The sequence below is a fragment of the Taeniopygia guttata genome, chromosome 3 (genome assembly GCF_048771995.1).
Source record: "Taeniopygia guttata chromosome 3, bTaeGut7.mat, whole genome shotgun sequence".
NCBI lineage: Eukaryota > Metazoa > Chordata > Aves > Passeriformes > Estrildidae > Taeniopygia > Taeniopygia guttata.
Window position 1 is genome coordinate 70,339,370 of NC_133027.1, and position 25,640 is coordinate 70,365,009.

At 39.6% G+C, this 25,640-nt stretch overlaps 1 protein-coding gene across 1 annotated transcript in view; it reads left to right on the top strand.

Moving 5' to 3' along the window:
* The first annotated feature begins 3,534 nt into the window (after positions 1–3,534).
* The window catches only part of NID1 (nidogen 1), a 44,334-nt gene continuing 22,228 nt past the window's right edge, over positions 3,535–25,640 (top strand). The window contains exons 1-12 of the mRNA XM_030268252.4: positions 3,535–3,790; positions 10,217–10,516; positions 11,596–11,825; positions 12,466–12,893; positions 13,807–13,956; positions 15,211–15,462; positions 16,619–16,819; positions 19,288–19,533; positions 20,457–20,600; positions 21,676–21,804; positions 24,521–24,664; positions 25,412–25,534. Coding sequence (XP_030124112.4) covers positions 3,584–3,790; positions 10,217–10,516; positions 11,596–11,825; positions 12,466–12,893; positions 13,807–13,956; positions 15,211–15,462; positions 16,619–16,819; positions 19,288–19,533; positions 20,457–20,600; positions 21,676–21,804; positions 24,521–24,664; positions 25,412–25,534 — 2,554 coding nt within the window. The 5' untranslated portion in view covers positions 3,535–3,583. The remainder of the gene's footprint in view (positions 3,791–10,216; positions 10,517–11,595; positions 11,826–12,465; positions 12,894–13,806; positions 13,957–15,210; positions 15,463–16,618; positions 16,820–19,287; positions 19,534–20,456; positions 20,601–21,675; positions 21,805–24,520; positions 24,665–25,411; positions 25,535–25,640) is intronic.

Genomic DNA, 25,640 nt, shown 5'->3' on the forward strand with positions numbered 1-25,640 from the left:
AAAATACACTATTTTTTGAAGATGCTCCAGAGTTATGTGCCCTCCTTGGTGATACTGGTTCGTGTAGAGTTAAGAAGGAATCTCATCATGTTCCACTCTAGTGAACAATGAACATTATGTTCTAAGACTGAGTGATTTAACTTTATGATGTGCACTCCATGATCTTCCTGTGAGCCTTGCCTCTGATTCCCATGACCTTGTCTCTCTTAAAAATGCTCCTTCTCAGCAGACCTCAGTACTATTCTTTCCTGCCAGTATCCCAAATACTCAGTTCTCTCCAGTTTATGACCACATGGTTACTCTGTCCTTTGATCCATCCGCTAAAATGCTTTGTTGTCATTGGACAGCAGAACATCGCCATGGGAGGCCCAGGACATTACTTTCCTTATTCCAGTCATGCCAGCAAAGGGAACACTAGCTCCATTTTCTCTGTTAATGAAAAACCTGGGGAGGGGCTGGAGAAGGTCAGGCTTCTCCATGGCTGTACCCCCTTTTCCAAATCTCCTCACATTTAGGCAGTGAAATTCTCAAATATATGTGTGTGTGTATCTGTAAGCTATTTTAGCACTGTATAAACATAGAAACTCAAGTCCGATCTGTTGGACTGTCTCAATTAATTGTTAAATGCAGAATTATTCCTTAAGGTCTGTTGCTTAACAGGTCTGATCAACATAGTGTTGACTTCTCAAAGATTTCTATCATTCTGCTTCCACTATGCCTAATCTATGATTTATCTGAAAGTAGACCCCATGATAAGGAAGTATATGCCGATACATTGTTTCTTTAGTTATTTATTTTAGTTATTTCAATACCTTAGTCACCTGTAGTCCTCAAGCTCACCCATTTAATTCCTCCATCTGTTTGGTACCACTCTTCAGATACTTGAGTTGAAGATGTGCCATATCTTTGAAGCATGATCTCAATCAAATCTCCTCATTATAATTTAATCAAATACACATGTTCAGTTCTTTAGCAATTTCTTTTTGTCTCCTGATCTTTATTTTTTATTTCAGTCTGGATTCTTTCCAGTGGTGAATTTTCTGTGACACCTCTGATCTCACAAGCAATCTCTGGAAAAACAGTGTCATTACACACCTTTAGAAAATGTCACCTCCTTGTAACAAAATTAAACCAGCTCATTTGTTGTCCAGGACCTCAGTGGCTGCTCAGGGAATACTGTTGCTTTTTAAACTGCTGCCATATCTGATTTAATAGCCAATGAAAATGGGGAGTTCTTGGTATTTACCAGCTATGAAAGACCTTCTGGAAGGTCTTTCTCCATCGTGACATTCCAGTTTGCATTTAAATACTTTCCTTCCATTCTTAAATCTTGCTGAAGTCTTTTGCATTCTCCATTCTGGTTGGAGTTAGTAATTAATATCTCCCAATTAATTACAGCATAAGGAAACATGCTTTCCCATCCCCATTTTAGGTCTTTACTGAAGATGCTAGAAAGGACAACGGGTAATTTATTTACTTATCTTAGAACTAACAATGCTTAAAACTCCTCACAGTGGGAGCTATATAGAAGGTAAACTTGCAACTACAACAGAAACATTGCAATCCTCTTAAGGTAAGTACAGACTAAACAATCTCAATATGCTGACTAATGGACAGAGGGTTTATCAGAACATGGCTATTACCCCATGTTTTAAACATGCAGATGAAGATACTTAACTCTTGAGCATTCAAATCTATTTCAAATTTACTACACTAAGTTTCTAACTTCCCAGTGGTTCTTGTTCTTCAAATTCTGGATATAATACTAGGAAATCATGTAAATCTGACAGGATTATGTTATCCCCTCAGAGTTTTCTTTTTGTTTTGCTTATATCTTCCTTTTGTTGAGTCTTACTGTTGTAGTAAATGTAGCTGTGGAAAACATTAGGCCTAACAGAAATTATGTTCTTGTGAATGTGTATTTGTTACCATAGGGGTTAATTTGGGCTTTCTCTTTGCTATGGAGCTGTGTTGCACAAGCACAAGAACCTTTAGGTCTTGCAAATTTGGAAATGGGCTTATGATGGGGGGCAGATTTGTAATAGGAAGATGATTTTGTGGTGAAGGCAGCTGGTAGTAAGAACACATATAAAGTGGGCAAGAATTTACAGTTGGCTTGTAGTTAAGTAGTGATTTGTCAAATGAGGAGAAAGATAGCTTGGTTGGATATTGAGTCATCTTTCTGGGTATATCTATGCTTAATCTATGCTTAAATATGGAGGTGACCCAGCCAAAAGGCTGCTCTTGTGGCAGTGGTTCCTGGATATGTCTTAATGGTGGATTCAATGAATCCAACAGTTACTGTCTTAGAGGCTCAGAAAACACAGAGGGAAGTTGCAGATGAAAGTACAGCGAGAACTCAAGGAGAGCAGACTCATCTTCCTTCCGGACCGCCACGATGCTTTGTATCAGTGACAGCTTTCACTGACATAAAGAACCCAACAGTGAATAGTTGCTAGTGATAATAGTGATTAGGTATGTTTCTCCTCTGGGCTGGTATGGTTATAGCTCTACCCAGGAATGTCTTGTGCTCTTGCAATTTGCCAAATGTAAAATCACACTTTTTTACAAGGGGGGTAAATAAAAGTGCAGGCATTTAAAGAAAAGTCAAAAGCCATGCAAAAAACGTGTGGGTAGCATTTCAGCTGACTTTCCTCAGATGATTATCTGCTGTAAACATTCTGTGGACATATCACAGCATATTCTTTACTGGCCAAGATTTAATCCTTAAACACTGCTGTCCTCACTTGGAACCTTGAAATATAACCATTCTTCAGTTGCTTCTGAGTGTTCCAAGGGAGCAGGACTACACTATAAAACAAGATGACATAGTCAGAAGTAATACATTTACATATACCATATTTGTTTTCTCTGCATTTCATATAGTCAGTAAGTTTTTGTTTGCAGATTTGTTTTATTTATTTTTTGGTTTTATTTTATAACCAAGTGATATTCAGACGTGGATGGTGTTAATTTATGAAACGCGTTCCCATGTATTTATTAATTTCCCCCGACAATGAGCACCTGGTATCAAAATTTTTCAGAACACAGCATGGGGATTCATATTTTTGTTTCATGTTGATTTTGGTATTTGGTCTCGATGCTCTGGTTGTTGGGAGGTACTGCAGCTGCTGGAGTCACTGAGAGCACACATTTTCCAAACTAACGCAGAAACCCCACTGGCTCTGGCGGAGAGCCGTGATGCTTTTAAAGCATCTGCCGGATGCCTACGATCCCGCACCGACCGAATTTCACGCCCCACAAGCGACATTGATCCCAAAAGCAGCTGAGCGTCCCCATCCCCGCGCCCCGGAGCGCTCCCGGGTGTCGGTCCCCGCGGGCTGCGCAGACACGGCTTTGCTCCCGCGGGCGAGCCCCGGGCCGGGAGCGACCCCATGACCGAGCCCCGGCGCTGAGCCCCGCTCGGCTGTGGGAGCGGCCGCGGGGGTCCCGGGGCTGCTGTTCCGCCCGCCCCGCGCTGCCATTGGCCGCGGCCCCCCCGCTCCCGCCGGCCCCGCTGCCCGCGCTTATAGCGGCGGGACGGCGCTGCCGCCGGCGCCGGGAGCCGCCGGGAGCCGCCGGGATGCGCGCCCCGCCGAGCTGTCCGCGCTGGGCGCTGCTGGCCCTGGCGCTGCCCGTCCTGGCGCTGCCCGCAGAGCGGCTGGCGCTGCTGCCCCACGGCGAGGACCGCGGCGATGCCGCGCTGGAGCCCGGGGACGATGTGTACTCGGCGGCGCTGGAGCTGAGCACGGCGCTGCGCTTCTACGGCGCGGCCGTGCGCTCCCTCTACGTGAGTGTGGGGCCCCCTTTGGCTGCCAGCGGGTCGGAACCGCTCCTAGGGACTCCTCGGGGAGCTTTGGGTGGGTGCGCGGTAGTGCTGGGTGCGGGTTCCGTGTGGGTTGTGTGAGCGCCGAGGCCAGAGGTCGGTCCAAAGAGCTCAATTGTTCCAGTTGTGTTCAGTCGGGTACTGGGGCCGTGATACTTCCCTTCTCACACTATGGTCGGGGCAGATTCTTCGAGGTGCACAGCCTCCGCTGGGAGACATGCAACAGATAGTAGGAGCGTAAATGCAATTGATTAGCCAGAGTGAATGCCACACCTAGGCGTTTTCTGCACTCACACAGCGTATTCAGCTCAGGAACATCCTCGTTGTGGTCTGTTTTGTGTGTTTCAGCATGCTAGAGTCACAAAACTGAAACGGGGTGTCTAACCAGCAGCCTAACTTGTCCAAGACTTGCACCTCTAAGCACTGGGCGAGCTTTCTGTTCCTTAATGTGTTGGGCACTCTCATGTGTTCATTGCTTTAAGAGTCTTTTAAAGCATCCTTGATAGGCTTGCACAGGCTATAATTTCTCTGTGAAGAAAATGTGTTTACAAATTTATAGAGTGGAAAAGGGTCAGGAAATATGAGGAGACAGTAAGAGTGATCAAAGGGGAGAAGTCTATATCCATAGTAATTGCAGGCTTTGGCTGCAAGCACATCTCAGCCATGTGTGCATGTCTCACAGCTGAATCTGCATCCTAGAGTGGTATGTGCATGTTTATAGCTGATGGAGGGTGTTCAGTGTTTGAAGATGGGATTTACAACAGATTGTCTGGAGCAGAGCTGCTCAAAAGCAGCCATAAGGAAAACAGTTTAAAACGGCAGCATGTCTTCAGAACACTGCAAGGATACTACACATTTTATCGTTTCCTCTTTTCCACTGAAGTCTCATCTAGGCTAGCAGTTGAACATGCTGAGGTTTAGAAAGGTTTTGGTAGGGAAGGCACAATGTGTTTAGTGTATTAATCTGATAAACATAATCTCACCTCCCTGTCCAGATAAAGCAGTGTGGTTTAGCATCATGGCAACTCAGTGAGTTAACCTACATGGAGGCACTTGAGAAACTAGAGCTCCATGTGATTGCAATCATTCAAAATTTGATGTAGTTCCCATGCACTTGAGCCTGTTTCATGTATATTCACTGAAGATATAACTTGCTTATGCTTACTGAGTTGTATTAGTGCTGACACTTAAGTTACACTCCTTTTCATTGTCCATACTGCCACTACTTGGATAAATCCTGAAATCATATCTGAAATCTAAAATTTTGAGGAATTTGGGTTATGTTTGTGTGAAAAATGAATGCTGCTCACTGAAGCTGACTGAGATGAAGTATTAAGTGGAGTTCAGACTTCAGTTTGACCCTTAGTTCATTGTCTTGCCTTCTGTACTCTAATTTGGTCACTGATTAGTCAACCCAAGTGAAAAATACACTTTTAAAAGCACAAACATATTCTTGAAAGATAGTGGACTCTATATTCAGCCACTGAGAAGCAAAGATAACAAGTAGCATGTCAGGTAAGCGACACAGACAGAACAGTTTTCAAAGAGCAGTAAATTGATTAATCAGTCTAGGTTTCCTTCACTTAATTATCCTGTTACTTGCCCCACCCTCAAACAAGAACAGTTCTAATTAGGTTTTGCCTGAAAGAATACCCGAATAGAGCCTATTTCCAAATCACTTCCAGGGCTCTGCCAGCATTTCTCAGAAATAAGAATGGGCAGTTTTAATGAATGGCATTTCAGTATTAGTCTATACACTATGCAGAAGCTTTTTCTTGCGCTGAATCTGGCACAAGTATTGCAGAGCAAATGCACAGTACAAACTTCATGGAGATAGGGAGAGAAGAAGTATACCTGTTAAGGAGATGTGCTGAGCAGTTTTTAATGCATTTTCACATTACACGTTTTTATTGTCTATTTGCAATGTGTATTTATGAAGCTCTGCAATATTGTTTGGCTGGAATTTCCAACGTATTGCTAATTGGTAGTAAATATTATCAAGCTGATACAATTAACATTTAGTGCACATAATTTTATGTAGCAATTTATGTGGGTTCTCTTTATATCTTTTTTAACAGTTGAGAAGCTGAGTTGTTTAAGTTAGCTGTACAAATGAATAGAAAAGCAAGGCATTCTGTGAAGTGATTGTTTAGTACCAAGTTGTCATAAAATCCCTGGCAACAAAATCTTCTCTCATAGACAGAAGAGAGCACTTTTATTTCATATAAGTGGAAACAGACTTTCACACTTTGCAATCTTCAATATGGTGCTTTTTGTATGTAAGATTTATAGCATTGAACTCTGTCACTAACCCATACTGTTCTATTTATTTTAATAGCACGCTTTTATTAAGGCTTTTTCAGTTTACACTGAAACTTACTGGTGCAGAAAAATGGAAGGATTAGGGGTTACCTCCATTTAGGAAAGAATTGAGAAACCTCTAATACAAGCTTGGTTCAAATTTTTTAAACCTTACTTCTATTAACTTCTTAAATAAATAGTTGGTCATGTTTGTATTAGAAAGCTTTGCTGCTTTAGGTCAACTGTCACTTCATTACAAAAGTAAATTTGAATTTTCTAAACACTTTTTATGCATAAATATTCAAGCCCATAAAATGCCTAGTCATTGAACAGGGGAAAAGTGCCTAATTTGTTAGAAACTTTAATTTTTTGTAGTACACCCAGATATACAATTTTTCTTTTGATAAAAGTACTCCCTGCTTTGCATTCCTCTTCTTACTTGGTTTTCAAGGTGGATATATAATTGTGTGTGTGTTATTGGTTCTGCTACAAATCACAAATGTATGTTAACTATGTGTGTAATCCAGAAGTTTAACATGCTAAAAATACATCTATGTTAGTTCCTGTCAATTTAAATAGTGTTATACCCTAAAAGGAAAGCCGTACTCTAAAGCTTGTCTTTAGACAACGCCTACTTGAGGCCTCTTTCCCCCACTTTCCCTTTTGACAGGAATGATGCTTTGATGAAACCCAGTACTTAGCCCAAATTACTTCTCTTTATTTTGGGATTCACACTTAAACCTATGTTTGTGACCTTGAAAGAAGCAGGGTGAAGTTAAAGTAGTATTCAATCTTTGTCAATATGAATGTATAGTTGAATCTGAAACTAAAGGCATTTTTTTGATTATTTGTGAGTTTCTTCTTTTGCCTTAAAAATCACTGCACAAATTGAGCAGCTTGTTTATTTATTTTCATGTGATGGCTTGTAAATGTTTTCTGGGTTATAGAAACATTCCCTTAACATCTAAAACTGAACTGTCTCACTTAAAAACTTTCTTTTAAAAATGGGGTTTGCATGTCTTTAATAAAATTACTTATATTAAATTTTTTAGCAAATAGGAAAGGAATAGCTAGACATATGTCACTAAGAGGTGAACAGAGGAGAGCCATTTCTTCTGGCTTCTGCTTTATTCTGCAGTATTAATTAGTCCTGATTGTATTTTCTCTTAATGCTGTTTTAATCTCTGCCATAAATGGGGGATCATGAAGCCACAAAATCTACACACACCAGATCTGATGAAAGCATGGAATTTGTTTAAAATACCTCAAACTCCAGTCATCTCTCACAAGAGGATTTAGGTGAGAATAGGGCTATTTGTGTACAAAAAAATGTAAGAAAGCAGAAGGAAAACTTTTAATTTGCACTAAATTTATTAAAGAGGGAGTGCATCTCTTTCCTAAAAGTTCTTAGCAAACAGACTGTAATGTCCACCACTCTCCATCTTGTCTTCCAGTGGTATAGTATAATTAGTGGCTTTTTATTTTCAGGTCATTATTTTCAGCTTTGCTTTACAGGAATATAAAGCATTTTCTAGGGTACTGTAGATGCTGTAGGAGTTCTGGGAACTTTTCTGGACTAGATTTTTTTATATGTCTAACCTCAGTTGTAGGGTCTGTAATGAGGTAACCCATGCTGTCTTTTTAGTTCTTTATTCCTCAGATTCATAGCTCACCTTAGGGTCTGGGGCCAGTGTCAAGTCATGGATGACTAGTATAAAAATTTTCACAATATTCAGGTTCTTCTCCCCCTTTCTAACATGACCTGCTTTCCCAACATGTTTGCACAGATTATTTACTGCTTATATACCTTAGATATTTTATATACCTTAGATTCATGCATAAAGCCAACTCACCTATGTTTTTACATGATCTTAACTTTTATTATATTTTACACTCAAGCTGATAATGAAATTGTACATCTGCAGAAAATATGGTCAGCATATGCAAAACCACTTTTAAGATAAATTCTGATATACTGTGGGAACTATTTGCCAAGTTTAGATAATGGCTTGTGATAAGCTTTATCCAGTTATACACCAAGCTGACTGACCACTGGCCTGTGTCAGGGGACATGCTCTGACCTGCTGGTTAGCCAAAGGAGAGTTCAAGGTATAGGTGTATGGAGGAGTGAGCTGTATAATGAATTCTCAAACTACACTTTTTCTGATTTACTGTATGTAGCAGCAGTGGTGGTCCAGATTTTAAAGATATTGCCAAGGCACAAGTAGCCAGCATCCTTGAGAGGCTTGCACAGACCACAATTTCTCTGAGAAGAATATATGTGGCCTCCTACTGGCTTCCTTGTTTACAAATTTATGGAGTGGAAAAGGGTGAAGAAATATGTGGAGACAATAAAGTGATCAAAGACAGAGAAGAGCTCTTAGACAGGGAGTGCGTGGGTAGGCTGGGGGTTTTCATTCTGGAGGACAAATTAGATAATGGGCAAGACTAGGTAGAATTTTTGTATGTCCCAATACAAAAATTAGGGCCATCAATTAAGCTGGAAGCCAGACTGAAAGCAAATAAAAGTAGGAGAGACCTGAGGATCAGAGTTCCTTTTTGAGGGATTTTGTGGATGCATAGAGGGTATGTGTTAAGGGAAGACTCAACAAATACATGAAAGAGATCTACTGAGGATGAAAAACAGTCAAACCACAGGGAATCCCTTGAGGTGGATGCAGTTGGAGGCTCACTGGAGAAGTATGTGCATGTCCTCTTTTTTTGCTGAATATCTAAGCTGGCAGGCCACTGGGCTAGGTGGCCTTGCAGTGAGAGACAGCAGCCATTCTGACCCACTTCTAGGCATTTGTAAAGATTTTATCATGTTGGCAGTATCTTGAGTGTCTAAAAAGATCCAGCAGTAATTTGTTCCTCTTTGACTCACAAGAACCCCTGTTAATTCATAAATCTGTGGGAGATTGCACTTTTTATTTCATAGCTTATAGTGACAGTTCTGGGATCTCTGTCCCCTTTTCAGTCCCCTGTAGAGTGAGCATCTGGCTGCCTGCAGGTAGTCAGATGTGTCCTGTTAGCAGGTAGTCCAAGACTTGGAGGTGGATTTGTATGTGGCTGAGTCAGTGCCAAACACAGCTGGTGGAAGGGCCGGGCACAAAAAGCTGTGTGTGAGCTCTTCATGCACAGCCCCAAGGCTTGGCACTTGCAGTCTTGCTCACTGTGTGTGAGAGCCAGCTCTGATTTGCCAGTGGAGTTTGGCTGTCACACTTGGATGTGCCCTAGCACCCACCTGTATGCATGTATTTATCTCAGTTTTAGTCAGAGGTGGCTGACTGAATCATCATCTCACTGATGGGTTGAATGTCCCTGAGCCAGTACCTATGCATTTGCAGACCAAGAATTTAACTTATAAATTCCTTCCCCCAACCCCCTTCAAGTATTAGACTCATTTTCCTATCAGACTGTGTCAGGGCACTCAACTGTAAAGGAATTTATAGGGTAGCCTATATCTGCTGTGGAAATTCTGTCTCCTAGGCTCTATAGCCTCTGGTATAAGAGCTGTGCTCTGTGCTTGCAGCGTGTCTGCAGAGTGAGCAGCAGCTTGTTAGCCTTGCACAGTAGCAGAGAAGTTCCTAGGAGGGTGGCTGTAGTGAAGTGAAAACAAAAGCAGTCCTGGCCAGGCAAAAAGAAATCTGTATGTCTTCCCAAAAGACATACATACTTTCACCCAGGCTCTTACAATATATAAGAATGGAGCAGTTTTTTTGGGTTGGTATCCATGTGTGAATTAGTCCTTTGCTCAGAAATTCTACCAGCTTCTGAAGCATTGGTGGGAAGGTTAAGTATGTCCTTGTTAGAAGAGACAATAGGTGTCTGAAATTTAAATAGCTAAAATCTTTATCTAGGAAAAAAAGGCTGTTCTATCTGTACAGTTGACCTCTGATTTTGGGCAACTGAAATCTCAAGACTCCTGACATGAGATAAAAAACCCAAAAGTTTAAAAAAACACAGTTACTTTTTAAATACAAAACTGACTTTTGATTCAATTTCTTTTGGAATTAAAATATTGTCATCTGGAGTGTATGTGTGGGAAACAGTTATATAAACAGTATTTAATTTTCATCTTTTTATTAGGTTACCACTAATGGGATTATTGCGGTGAATGAACCCTCAAGTGAAAAAAAATACCTTGGTCAATTCCCAGTGAGTTTTGGGGCTATTGCTCCTTTTATGGCTGACCTGGATACAACAGATGGACGTGGAAATGTGTACTACAGAGAAGATTCATCCTCAGATGTCTTGCAACTTGCATCAGAGTATATCAAAAGTGGTTTTCCTGAGACTGCTTTTGATCCCAGCAGTGTTGTTATTGTTACTTGGAAGCTTGTGGCTCCTTTCCAGGCACTAGGGGAAGATCATGCTTTAGAAGAAAAGGTGAATGAGAGCTTATTAGAGCTTTAAGTCATGTTGGACACATGCTCAGCTAAAGTGTAGCACTCTAACCTTTTGCTTTGAAGGCTTAAAGTTATTTGTGTTTAAATGAAATCTGCAGACCTAAGAATGTATATCATCGTAGAAAAGGCTGTAGCAAAATAGGAGTTTTCAGAACTTTTACTTGAGTTTTATTTTAATAATGTTTTAATAGTTCAAAAGATAATGCTTGAAACTACATAGCTGATTTACTTGTGTTTCCAAATAACTCTTATTTTGAATGTTTTATGTGTTGTGATAATAACTGAACTAGAATATCCTGACCTCCCTCTATGCAATGTAATGCTGCTGGCTTGCATTTTTCAGAAGACTCTTAAAGTCACTTTGACATCAAACTATGTAAAATCAGATAACTATATGACTAGTAGGCTCTTAAGTCCATTTTGGACAGATGATATTACATTCTGAAACAGCTCATGTTTTGTAACTAGTATTGGTTAAGAAACAGCTAAAGGCTATTTTTATTATTATTCACAATCATTCTCCCCTTTTTAAACCATGCAGATACTATCCTGCATGGATATGTAACTTTGTATACCATAATTATCAAAGTTGATGAAAACATTACCTTTACTTAAAACATCTTTTTATGTCAACAACTAATTTATTTTACTGAACTTGGCACAATCATTGTGTTTATGGTAACTATTCTGCACCCTGGGAGCAATGAACAGCTGATGTCTGAGGTGCTATCCCAGTGGTTCCTATATTAGACAGCAGTGTTCCTGTGGGAAAAGACCTTAGCAACATGAAACTTTAACTTTACTTTAAACATGCTGTTTACAGATCTTTTTATTTAGTCTAGCACATCACTTCTGTTATTTTAAGGAAATTAAATAGCATCCTACAGCATTACAGAGCTTAAAATTGTTATGCTTTGGGCAGCCTATCTGGCTATTTCCTACAGATTTAATTTACTTTTTCTTTTTAATGAAAACTCTGATTTTAATTTTGCATTTAAAAAAATGTTCTTTCTTAACTATTTTGACATGAGTAAACGTGTGTTCATTTTTTTTCCACAGAGAAACACTTTTCAGGCTGTCTTAGCCTCTTCTGATTCCAGTTCCTATGCTATTTTCCTTTATCCAGAAGATAGCTTGCAGTTCTGCAGCACATACTCCAAGAATGGCAATGAAAATATTCCTGCTACGGTTGGCTTTAGTCAAGCCTCAACAAACTACTACTTTTGGGAAAAGCCAGGATCCTACAACATCATTGCTAATGATGAAGACAGCATTAGAAACCTGTACAAGTATGCTTTCTTTTTTGTTTAAACTCCTCAAGAAAACATCAGAGTTCGATGGTTTTCTTAACTGTAGCTTGAATCAATGAGAACTAATAAGATCCCACTAGCCATTGCATGAGAAGTCACAAGATCTGCTACTGATAAGTATTCACCCCGCTTGAGGACTTTGGTGTACTTTGTTAAAAGTCCATATTCCTATTGTCACTGGTAGGAATTCCAGTATACTTAGTTCTTCTATAAGTAGTACCACTTAGATTTCAACTCTTCATAATCTTTCCTGGGCAGGTTGTTTTTGTGTGTTTGTGTTTTTGACAGAAAGAGTGAACTAGCAGGAAAGGGAATGAGTTAGAAAGTTTTAGTAAGTGGTAGCAAGATCTTTGTGGCCCTAAAATCTCCTTCTGTTCCCACCGCTTTGGAGGCGAGAAAGCTAAAAATTCTCAATGGAGCTTTGAGTCAGGAGAAAAAAGTTACCCAAACTGTCAGGGGTGTTCCACAGCTGAATAAACTGTACCTGTAGGTAAGTATGCAAGGTAGGTAAGATAATCAGACAGTTTTGTCCTGACACTTCGCAGTGAAGGATAACATTGTGTATAGGCTAGAAATACCACACAGCTTGCTTTATTTGGCATGTGCTTCTCTTTGACAGAAGCAGCAATGCTGGGAAGCAGGGCGTCTGGGTGTTTGAGATTGGTAGCTCATCTGACAGTATTGTGCCTGCCAAAATCAACAATATTTTGGAGAGCGTAGAGCCCAGCGAAGAAGACCAGGAGATGACTTCTAAGCCCTTTATGTCTGACTATGGTTCCACTGAAATAACACAGCAGTATATCACAAGTAGCACAGACAGCACTGAAGAGGATCAGCACCTTGTCACATACAGTGTTCCTCAGTTAGCTGCAGAAGACTTTCCGACTTCATACCAAGATGTAACAGGAACACCTTCAACTGAGTCTTTTTACAGTCCTCAGAATTTCCCAACAGCAAAAGCTCCACCCCGCCAGTTTCGAATCCAGCAGTTCCCCCCACAGCCACCTCAAGTCATAGATGTGGAAGAATTTGATGAAACTGGAATAGGTAAGGTCTTTTGTACCATTTAGCTTCTTCTAACATGGACAGGCTCCAAAAAAGGCATGTGAAAGGAATTGAATTACCAAAGAAACAATGTTTCCTTTGCATTAGCTTAATATCTGAAAATCTGGACACATGTCATAAGTTTGTGTTATTTATTGAGGTAGTTAATTTGTATATCATCTCAGCTGCAGTTTTTGCCAGTCTAGTAAACTAGTTCCCTACTTAAGTTCACAGACCTTTCTCAGATGTGTCACTAAATAGAGCTGATTTAGTGACAGAATAACTTACAATAACTTCTGGGAATAGAAGTTGTTGTAAAATTTTTTTTGCTAGGGTTTCATGGCCTCAAGTCTTAGAAGGGTGGAGTTAGCAATTCTAAATTCTAATAGAGCATTTCTAGAAATTTCAGAGTACTCTGACTGACTGCCCAGATGTTACTTGTTTCTTAAAGCAGGTATGAGAATTACTATGTCCATTAAATGACAGGGTAAAACAGTTATGATTACAGGGTGCATCAGTTGCTGCATGGTCCTGGGTACTGTACTGATGTGTTTTGTTCTAGAGTTAGAAGTCCCCTTTTTGTTTTGATTTGGAAACAAGACCAAAAATATTGTGTCTAGCTTTGACAAGAATTTTAATTGATCTGTGTTAATATAGGTCTGCCAAAGTCAATAGAATTAAACAGTTTTCTAACTACATAATTAAACAGCTGAAGACTTGACATTTTCTGCAAGATAGTAGAAAGTTGTTTGCATACTGCAAGGTTAGCCAATATCAATTGCAATAATTTGTTTACCTTAAAGAGAAAATGTAAAGCTGATAAAGTGAGCCCAGAGATACTTTTAAACTAGTTTCGGGATATGTGAGTACCACAGTAATTACATGAAATATGAATGTCTGGTCTTGTTTTCCACAGTGTTTCGCTACCACACAGATGTCCAAGAGACCTGCGCTAACAACCGTCACCAGTGCTCTGTTCACGCTATTTGCAAGGATTATCCCAATGGGTTTTGTTGTAGTTGTATTGCTGGTTACAAAGGAAATGGCAGACAGTGTGTAGCAGAAGGTAACTGGTTTGAAATTTAGATACATAAGCAACAATTACATATGGAGCTCTTGAATGAGGTGACTTGTATTTAATTCCAGAAAAGACCTGACAAAAACTTTTTGAAGGACTTAGCGCAAAGATATAATGAAAGACATTTGAATCAGTAAGCTCTACTTTTTAAAGTGTTTTTTTGAGTGAAGCAAATTATTTTGAGTGGTCAATTATATGCTTTGTGCATTTTAATGTGACTTTGTAGAAAAAAATAAACTTCTTCTGTAACTGACATAATTTAAAAGAAAACATAACATCCAGTGGTATTTCCTAGAAAGAGCCATGAAGTTCCAACGTGTTATGATCTGATATAGTCCTCACTCTAGAAATGGACAGTTCAAAGTGATGAACAAATTGACTTTGATCATTGAACCGAAGAGCAAGGCTCCTCTTTGACTCTTAAGCTGCTTTGCTAAAGGGTGATCTGACAGATTTCTGTTAAATACCTATTTAAACTTTGTTCCTGTGTCAAATGCATAAAGGAATTTCTTACATATACACTTGTAATCCTCGTAGTGATTTGTCTCAGAGTACAGATGCATTTCAACAGCTCAAATAGTTTTCTGCAAGACTGTGTTTTAAAAACCAGAAAAGCAAAACCTAATACTTAGCTTCAGTTCATAAAATTGGATTTTCCATAAAAAGAAAAGAAGGATCTGATGATAATGAAATTTAAACTTCCATGTAAGAAATTATATGCAGGAGAAAATTGGCAATCCAAAATAGCTACTTCTTGCAGTAGCTTCAGTATAATACTGACAGTTTTCAAAATGGCCAATAGTTCAGAGCCAAGAAATAGGAATAGGTTAGAATAATAGGTCAATTATTCTAATGCCTAATGGTGTTAGTGTCCCAGTAGGGAATCAATACATTTGCATTCAGTGTGGATTGATACAAAGTGTGATCTTAAGAAGTTTCTGTCTGCCACTTACTGTCAAATATACTGTAACAGTGTTATGAAGTTATCCTTGCAGACAGACTTTCAGTGAGGTTAAAGAGCATATCTTCAGAGAAATTTGGCCATTTAATCATCGATATAAGACAACACACTTGCATGTACCTATATAAGCAAGTGAACACATGGCAAACAAATACTCAAGAGTTCAGACAAGAAATTGCCATTTATTTCAACATTGAACGTTGTGAACTCACCGGACCATGTTCCTTGGAAAGTATGATAGTACTGTTATTTTTATCTGATGCATTGTATTGATTTGCTAGGTTCTCCTCAGAGAGTCAACGGCAAGGTCCGAGGAAGAATCTTTGTAGGAAACAACCCTGTTCCAGTTGTATTTGAGAACACTGATCTCCACTCCTATGTTGTGATGAACCAAGGGCGTGCCTACACTGCTATCAGCACAATCCCAGAGACTTTGGGGTATTCTTTACTACCTCTTGCCTCTATTGGCGGTATCATAGGATGGATGTTTGCTGTGGAACAGCAAGGATATAGAAATGGATTCAGCATTACTGGTAACTTCTAAATTAAAATAATGTTCAAAATTGCTATGCTTTTCTCTGTCTTAAATGAAAAAAACGTGTATTTAGAAGCAATATAGGGTGAAAACACACATCTATTTTGAGCTGCAAAATGTTTTTTTTGTAATCAAATTTCTCACCATTTTTCTTGTTTACCATGTATAGACAATGGACCTTTTAATTTGCTATCAGTGTACAACAACAAAGTGTGTTAGAGAGAAGATTGTCTTGGTCAGTTTCTCTTCAAGAAAGAGATTATTAAAAAGATCTGTTGGGGGGGTTGTTACTAGAGTGTACATAGTTACTAAATAGTTATTAAAAAAAGCTTCTCCTACATCTTCAAGAGATTTAACATGTTAAATCTCTTATTGTACCAACAAAGCAAAAGAGAAATGGTAACTTGACCTCCTGGCGGTCTGAAGTGCTTTACAGAAACAGCTGCTGCATGACATGCTGCATGACTGTTAGCTAGTTTGAGGAAAACCCCTGCTCATAATTCAAACTTTTCATAAGAGATTGAGGTCAAATCTGGTTGGTTGTGCTGCTGTGAATTCAAGCTGTAGATTCATCTGTTCTAGGAGAACATGTGTTTCTTTTTAAAATCTGATGCTTTACAGACTTGTAATATGAATTTAGTTGAACACAACTTTTTGGTTTGGGATTTGCTTGAATTTGGTATGTTTGAGGCTTGTTCTGGAATTTACAACATACATTCATGTTTTGGAATTTACAACATACATGGTTTTGATTTGGAAACAGATGTACTCTATTTTGATTTTTTTTTTCTTTTTAACTCTCTGTACTCCTAATGGAAATTTTCTCTAAAATGTCCTTTTAAATGGTAGGATAAGGCCTACTACTATTAGCTTAGTCAGATTTTCTTTTTAATTTTATTAAAACCCTGCCTCAGGGCAGGGATTTGTGATTTATCATGTGCAGTGCTTAAAAAAATTTGCTTACAGTGTCCAAGTGTATTATCAGTATACGTCTGAAAGTTATTTCACTAGAAACACAAGACATTAGCAATTGTGCTATATCAAAACTTGCAGACAATAGTAATTTATATTTTATCTACTAGAAATAATATTTGGAATAGAAGGAATTGGAAACCTCTGTTAAATTTAGTGTTTAACTACTTCTCTTTCTTTAGGTGGTGAGTTTACACGGCAAACAGAAGTAACTTTTCTCGGCAACAATGAGAAGCTGGTTGTAAAGCAGAAGTTCAGTGGCATTGATGAGCATGGTCACCTCACCATCAGCACAGAAATGGAGGGCAGGATACCTGAGATCCCATCTGGGGCATCAGTCCATATAGAGCCATACACTGAACTCTACCACACTTCCAGCTCTGGTAAGGTTCCATAAGAATGAAATGATAAGAAAGTGCAAAAAGCAGGAACTAAGAAAATCTGAAAACATTATTTTATTCCCTTTTTAGCAAGTGTCTTTGACTTTTAGAAATTTGTGGTTTACCCCTTAGGAAAAGGTTTCAAAAGAATGTGGATTTTGAGTGGGACAATGTAAACATTTCTAATATTTTCATCAAAAAAATACAACTTTAACTTTCTTTGAACTGTTCTTTGCAAAACACTCTTGATTTCCCTTTTTGTTGGCCATTTTTTTATGCTGGTGATGGCAATGTACATGTGGTAAAGTTTTTTCTCTGTAAGTCCACAGTCCTTTAGCCCTGTACTGGTGTATAGCTTTTTGTGGTAATGTCATTAAGTGAGCTGTGATCCGTGATGAGACTAAACCCATTATTTACCTCTCATGATTAACCCTCATGTAAACTTCATTACAATGACTCTGCAAGCATTTGTCAGTATTATTTGAGCTGAATTTTAACAATCAACTGGAAAATTACCTCTTAATTCCCTTATCAGTTTCCTACATTGTCTCTTCAATGCTCCTCTTGCATTTCCTTTATCACAGATCCTAGGCTTCCTAAGAGAACCATTCTTCATTCACTATTTACAGGGTGATCTTGTTTTGCTTACTTATTTTGCTTTCCTCTTCCTGGATAAAATTATGGGTGTTTCAATACAGAAGGTAGAGAACTGAGGTTGGAATGTTGCTGCTGATCAGCCAGCCCAGCTGTCAAAGACGAATACTACAGATGAAGCAGTATTCATGTGCACATGAATGCAGGAGAGACTGCACTTTTCTCCAAGGGTGCACTTTTGGTTGCTAGAGCTAGAAAATGGTGTGGTTACGTCATCACTGCCTTATATTCACTAATGTCTGAGTTTGGTAGCCAGTGATTAACCTGCTTGTGCTTTGCGCGTTGTTTTGGACTGGGAGGAGGCAGAAGTGGAAGCAACAGGAAGCTTCTGCTTTGTCCGGAACAACTTGAAAGGTTTGGGCAGTGTCTGCTCTACAGAACAGTTTTCTACTTGGCAGAAATACTGTTCCCATGGAGGTAAAGTCAGAGGCTAGAGGGAGGTGTCCTTCAGGCTGGATTTGATCCACCAGAACTCAAACAGCTGCAATTCTGCTGCTCTATGGTGTATCTAATAGACTTAGCAGAAACCCAGCTTTAGCCAGCTGCTGCAAGTGGATTGATATAGTTTTTTTCTGGTGTCCAAACAAAGAATAGTGCTGTACTGAGGACCTTTCTGTTGGTGAGAGGATCCACAAGCCCAGATTTTTTGAAGAGTTTTGTTCACAATTTCTCCCAATATAGAAAACTATTGTGAAGCATACAGGAGCTCTCAGACTGTCGGAACTCAAAGTGTCCCTCAGACATTTTTGGAGGTTCCAGGCCTTGGTCAGAAGCATTTTAGACCCTGGCAAGCAGCAGAAAACAGCTGTGATTTTGAGTTTGAACCATGGAATGAATTACCAACTTTAAAGGTGGAACAAGCAGTCACAGAGGGTTAGATGGTATAGTAAAAGTAGTCACAAATTAGAGGGTAAAATTTTTTAGTATTGTACAGGGGGGTTTTAACACCTGTACAGGGGGGTTTTACTTTGTACAGGGGGGTCAGGAGTTCTAAGATGGAGGAAAGTGGGCCTGATCCTGTTCTTCCTCCTTCTTCTTCCTTACCTCCATGTTCTTGGTGATGTTGGCATTTTTCTATTGGTTTAGGCTAGGGACACACTATTCAACGTAGATGATAGATATTGGCACATTATTGTAAATATAGTACACGTAATTTCTTGTATATAATGTTTGTACCATCCCACTGAGGGGCAGAGCCCCGCACGCTGCCCTGCAGGACAGACCTGCGGCAGGGCAGCAGAACTTGTTATAGATAAGCAAAAATAAACAACCTTGAAACCAGCACAGACGAACTATGGCTTCTTCTTTGGCAACGGGGCAGAAAGACAGAGACTTTCTACAATCTCGGAATCACCAACACCCACAGATTCCGACATCAGACATGCAGCTTTTTCAAGGCTCTGTTAAAATCTAAGGCTAATAGCCTACAATGAACTAAAAGTGGGTGTACTTTAGGCTGGTGAGATGACTGTTGTCCTTAGCTTGGAGATCCATTATATGAATCCACCTAAAGAAACCTCTGAGTTTGCAGAGTTGAATTTTTCTTTTGTTAATTGGAAATCCAACAAGTAAAGTTAAATTTTTAAAATATGTCAAAATAACTCAAATTACTCATTTCTCAAACCTGTGATCCCTGGGAACAGAGTAAGTGTACTCAAGTGCTTGTTCCTTTTCATGGAAATACATCCACTTTCTCAGCCTCTAGCCTTTGACATTCCTATTTGCACTACACAGACTGCATCCCAAGTCTACAGATAACATTTGACAGGATGCTTTTGATCTCTGCTCTGATCAGTGTGTTTGCTGTCATGTCACAGTAATCACTTCATCGTCCTCGAGGGAGTACACGGTGACAGAGCCAGAAAGGGATGGAGGGACTTCCACGTACACGGGTGCCTATCAGTGGCGCCAGACCATCTCCTTTGATGAATGCATCCACGATGACTCCCCCCATTCTGCTCCTGCCACTCAGCAGCTCTCAGTGGACAGTGTGTTTGTCCTGTACAACAGAGACGAGCAGATCCTGCGATACGCCATGAGCAATTCCATCGGCCCCATCAGTGGTATGTATCAATTGCAAATTTTGCTTTTTCTCTTTTGTAAGCAATTAAGAGCAGTCATCCATTTTTTTTAGCCTGCCCTAGCTGGGTGTTTATGAGTTAAATTAATTAATTTCATTATTTGGTAGCAGTCCAGATCCACCAGTGAAAGAGAGAAATGAAACTGTTGAAAATTTGTATTTTCACTTGAGAAAGAGTATTTAGGTGATGCTCTGTTCTTGAAATTCACTGAGGTTTATGTCTAATTCCTTGAAATACTCTCAATACACCACCTTGAATCTATTCACGCTTGGATGCAGGGAGTGTGTTCTTTATCTTTAGCTAATTTGTAGTTCCTCTATTAATTTTTTTTTGGGGGGGTATTGTCAGAGAAGAGAGCAAAAGAGGGGAATGGGATTTACCATGCATGAGTTTCTATCATTTATCTTGAAATGTGATATTTTATCTTTGCATTGTAAGCTGCTTTTGAAAGGTATTTTTTTGGATGAGCTGCCCAAGCTTGCACTAAAGTCAGAAAGAAAGCAAAGAGACAATTTGAAAATGCACACCAGCTGAGTATAAAACCAGGCTGTGCTCACTTTTGTTTGTTATATAATAAAGTTTTGCTAATTAAATGAATAAACCAAGTTGTTAGGAATCATGTTCTGAGTCTTGTGTCAGTGACTGAAAAGTTAATTTTCTTTGTCTTGTTCTTTAGAGGGGTTTTTGTGGCTCTTTTTCAACTCGGTAGTCCTTTGTACAAGTAAAAAGAAATACAGATGTTATTAAATACATATCTAAGATATCACCTGCAAGGCCCTTTCTTCCTGATGCAAGAAATGTGTTTCCTTGTTTAATGTGTGTTATGAGCAACCTCCATCCTGCCCTTAACTGGGTGCTATTACTTGGTCAGAGTCATCAAGGCTAAATATGGTCTCTCTTTCCAGATGGTTCTGCTGATATTAACCGGAATCCTTGCTACACTGGCACTCATAACTGTGACACCAACGCCGTGTGCCGTCCGGGAACTGGGAATCGTTTCTTCTGTGAATGCTCGATTGGCTTCCGTGGAGATGGAAATGTTTGTTATGGTATCAGAGGACTTCAATACATTGCAAAATGAAAGCTAATGTCGGATTTGTTTTCCTTGGGGTATATTGACCCTCAGGACTAGCCATTCCTGCAAAATAAACTGCCCAGTGAGGCTGATTTTAAGGTTAGAAGGTTGCTGGGCCAGGTATCTCCATAATCGGTGTAAGCAAGTTTGACTGTCTTGAAGAGTATGTTCTCCTATCTTGCAAAGCATCTTTCCCACACCGTTCATCTTTTTATAAAACATGTGGGAACTTAGTTGTGAGAAATTTAATGCAAATTCTGGTTAAAATGAGTCAACTAGTTTAAAAGTTCTCAAAGGAGATGAGAAATAGGAAATGCACATGCAGACAGAACACAGATATGTGCAATTCATTGAAATAATCTTTTTCATTATCTACTTTGAAAATCCATTTCTTTTCCAAAAGACTTGTATTTCCCAGTTCTGTCTAGCTCTATATTTCTAGTGTATTTGGGTTTTGCCTTGCAATCAAACTAATACTTGTTTTCAAGAGGTGAAAGAAAGTATTAATGAAATGTGTCCTCCTTATTACCTAAAAAAGTTTGGGGGCTTTTAAAACCCAAAGCACAACTCTCCTTCCACTCCAACCGTTTAATCAACTTTCAAATGAAAACAAAGGCATCACACTGTCCCTTCCACTCCTCTGATGCTGTGAGTTGGGCAGCAGTGGATTAGAGTTGTCTACGGATAATGAAAAGGGAAGGAAGCCTTTCCTAGAGTTCATGCTCCCCCAGTAGTTATCATTGCTTCTGATCACCTAAGGTTGCATTTTCTCTGGCTTCTGTTTCTTCTGCAATTTCCCATGGCATCCCTTTATTACCCCATGATAGAACTTCTGGTTTGTTTTCTTCTTTTTGGTGCAGATTAGCTGAGGACACAATTACCACAAAAGTTATTTTCAGGATTTTAATATCTCTGAAAAGGTATGGTCTATCCAAGCCATGGCCTAAGTACAGAAGGCTGCTATTAATCTAAAATTCTTGAGTTTCTGTTTTTCTGGCATCCATATTAAATGCATTTTTGCAATAACCGAGATCCTTTTAATACCCCAGATATTGATGAGTGTTCAGAGCAGCCAGGGCTGTGTGGCAGCAATGCAGACTGCAACAACCAGCCAGGAACCTACCGCTGCGAGTGTGTTGGGGGATACCAGTTTGCAGCAGATGGGCGGACTTGTGTTGGTGAGTTTCATGTTTCTGGAAAGCATTTCCCACCAGCCTTAGGGCTGTGATCCATCTCACAGGGATAGAAAACACTGCTTCACGATCTGTGCTGGTTTTTAGTGTGAGTAGAGCTCAGGAGTTTGTGCTGCAGTTCATGACTACCAGGTTTTTCTGCATTTTAAGTGCTGTGCTTTTGACTTTTTGGGGGTTTGTTTTGCTTCTTATGTCTCATCCAGAGTTTAATTTAACAGATGATATTTCAGTTACAAATTCCTCCCTTGGACAATATAGTGCACAGCTCTAAACCAGTAAGTCTTGGCCATTGCGGACTTACTCTGAAGTGATAATTTATCATGATGATGAAAAGGAGTTGTAGCTGCAGATCACTTCACTGTTAAAATCTTTGCAATTTGGCTCTTAGCCCATTTTTAATGGACCATTAAATATCAAACTCAGTAGTTGTCACTGAACTAGTTTATTTTTCTGAAATTTAAAAACTTTTTTCTGGAGGAAGCCTGAGTTAATCTGTATTTGGTAGACTAAGGTTGTCCTAACAAAGGATATCTTCTTGTTCCTTGTTGTGCCATTTTTCACTAAACTTGTAGAAATTCCTTTTGGAAAAGGGAATCCACAAATGGCAATAGAAGAGGGATAATAGCAAATAACAGAAAAGGAATAATGACTCTACATCTAGAGCTACAACTATCAGGATAGAATGGAGATAAGATTATTTTTTTCTTGTTAGAATTTTTCTTTGCAACTTGACGGTAATTCTGTACCAACAACTATACACACTCATCCAGTATGGCTGGAAGTTCCTCTTTTGGAAAGAAGTGCTAACAGCTGAGGATTTTTTGCTTCTGTTGTGACAGCTTTGTGGTGGAAGTTTAGCTACCCTTTGATCAGCTAATGCATCCAGGTCATTGCTCATTATACCAAGACTGTTCTTCAGCAAAGTCTGAGGAGCCTTCATCTTACAGCAGAGCTGCATTACTTTCCTGGAGTTTGTGACTTTGCATGCTGTGTTTTACACTCTGTTACAAGCCAAATTTCTCTGCTCCAGTAACAATTACAATTCATGTCTGTTCCCTAACTAGCTGTGCACCCTAATTCTCTTTGTTGCAGAACAGTCGGGAAAAGCAGTTCCTTCTACCAAGGATAGGGTGAGATGTGGAAGAGCAGCTTTATGTTCCTTCCATTATATCCAACACTGCATTTTTGTGACTTGGACCTGAAAGGGAACATTCTTCCCTCCAGCCATGACCTCACCAGTTTTACTCTACCACTTTCAGCTAGCGCTAAGTAATTCCTTGCCCAGCTTGAAGGATTTCAGTTTGAGCCCTTCCTTCAACCAAAACCAAATTGCATTTTTAAGGCTGAAGAGAGGGAAGATAGTTTCCCAACAGATTGAAAATAAATGTCACGGTAATCTTTTCACAGTGGAGGGTCTTATAACCTACCAAGAATTTGAACCCCAGAAAGGGCAACAGCAATCCTCTGTGCTTTTGCATGTTGCTCTGGAATACCAGTTCTGACTCAGCTCTTTTGGAACCAGCACTTTTTTTCATACCAGCTGTGTGATTCACTGAGTAGCTTTATAAGGGAGTTGTAAATAAATCTTGTCCTCCTATTTGTAGGATGAGAAACAAAAGGACTTGGAGACTCCCTTTGAGCTCCAACTCTTACCTTATGTATTTATAATGCAGTTTTAAATAAATTTCTTTTTAATCCAAAACTTACTGAATCAATTAAAGATATTAATGATTCTAACAATGATGTCATTTCCTCCAGAGAAACAGAAAAGATGAGTTTTCACATATGGCTCTGATAGAAGATTTTTTTTGTTATTTCCCTGCTGACAGTCTGGTAGTTTCCATCTGTGTGCTGTGATGAAATGAACATTGTAGAGTCTTGTCTTGGCCCCCTGTCAAATCCTTGTCATAACTGTGTAAAGACAGCCTCAGTGTTACAGCAGTTGGAACTCTGCTCCTAGATGTACACACTGGACACCCTATTTTCAAGTGTGAAATTTTTATAGTATTTTACCTCCTCCTATTTTAAGTATCATGGTTTCCTTCCCCGTTCTCATATGTAATAGGTAAGCATAGACAGAGCTACAGCAACATCCTAAAACAATTTATGTGCAAAGTAGTGCAGTGCCTTCAGAGCCACAGCTGTCAACATGAGAGAGTTACAAAAACTGCAGGTCTGGTACCAGATCTGTCCAGTAGTTGACAAATATGTTTATCTCCCATTGAGTGAGTCACAGCTCTTATTTGTTGCCAAGTGACAGCAGCCCTGGGTCAGTACTAGGTTAGTGTAGTAGGTCATCTAAAGAATTCCCAGAACTGGTCACTTAGCTAACATGTGAGATGCCTTACATTTCTTCATTCAAGACTCCTTTTCATAACCAAAGCTGATATGAATATCAGGATCTGTCACTATGGTTGCCTTTCTGCCCCATTCTGTATTAACAAGCACCTGTGAGGTGCTGAGGACAATCAATACATTGTAAAACATTAATAAGATTTAACACCACTGAAAGGGGTGATTTCAGGAAAAAAAAAATAAAAATCCCAATCCCCAGAGCAAAACTCCCCCCCCAGTTCCTTGTTTCCTTTCTCTTCTGTAATCTTTCACAGATGTTGTTCTCTCATATGAACTTACTATGAGGCTTAGACTTTGTGAAGGAAAGTTCAGATTTTCATTCCTCTCTTACACGTTTAACTTGCAGCTGTGGAGCATGAGGTAAACCACTGCCAGAGGGGCACACACAGCTGTGACATTCCTCAGCGTGCTCAGTGTGTGTACACCGGAGGGTCTGCCTACATCTGCACCTGCCTCCCTGGCTTCTCCGGAGATGGGCGTGCCTGTGAGGGTGGGTAGCACCATTTATTGTGCAGCTTTTATACTCTGGGTTGCCCTACTGGGCTGGTCTTTGTCGTGTCCTATACCTACTTGTCATTTCAAGTAGGAAGTTTCATAGTCTGAGTCCTTCAGGCAGGAATTTTTATTAAGCATTTCTATTCTTCCTCTCACTTTTGAATTTACTCTTCAATGTTTGATTCATAGAAGGTCCAAGATGAGCTTGCTGCAGGAATTGCAGTAGTTGCCACTGCAAACCTTTGTCTGCTGCAACCGTTTATACTGTATTGGTTTGAATTACTAAGGTGGTGAAACAAAGTGCTCTGATTATGTAAAAAAATATTGCATTCTGTTTCATGTCATGAGTGCAGTGTGGGGAGCTTTACCTAATCACATGTTGGAAACATGGCTAGCCAAATCCTACTTCTCTTGTTATGTTATGTCAACATTTCCCAAAGAAATGACTTATATGTCTAAAATACCATGAGTTAATCATGTCTATTACCCTTTGGAATCGGAGAATCCTGGGATTTGCTGAGACAGAGAACCTAAAATACAGGCATGTTACCCCTTCCCCTTCTTCAGCCCCTTTTTTAATCTCCCTTGCATTTCTGTACTAGATGTATTTCCAAAGCACTGTCTGTCTAATCAGATACCCTAAATAGGAGGCTGAAAACGTGACAGGTTTGTACTTTATTTCATCACTCTGATTTGTCCATCAGAAGGAGCATTCATCTGAAACTGATATTTTCTTTTACAGATGTAGATGAATGTCAACAGGGCCACTGTCATCCAGATGCTTTCTGCTACAACACTCCTGGGTCCTTCAGCTGCCACTGCAAGGCAGGTTATCGTGGGGATGGTTTCCGATGTGTGTTAGGAGGTAAAATTCTATAGTTCTTGAAAGTTGGACCAGAAATATAACTTGGAATTTGGAGAATATATATCTTAATTTGATTCCCTTCTGAAACAAAGTGCTACTTCCACAT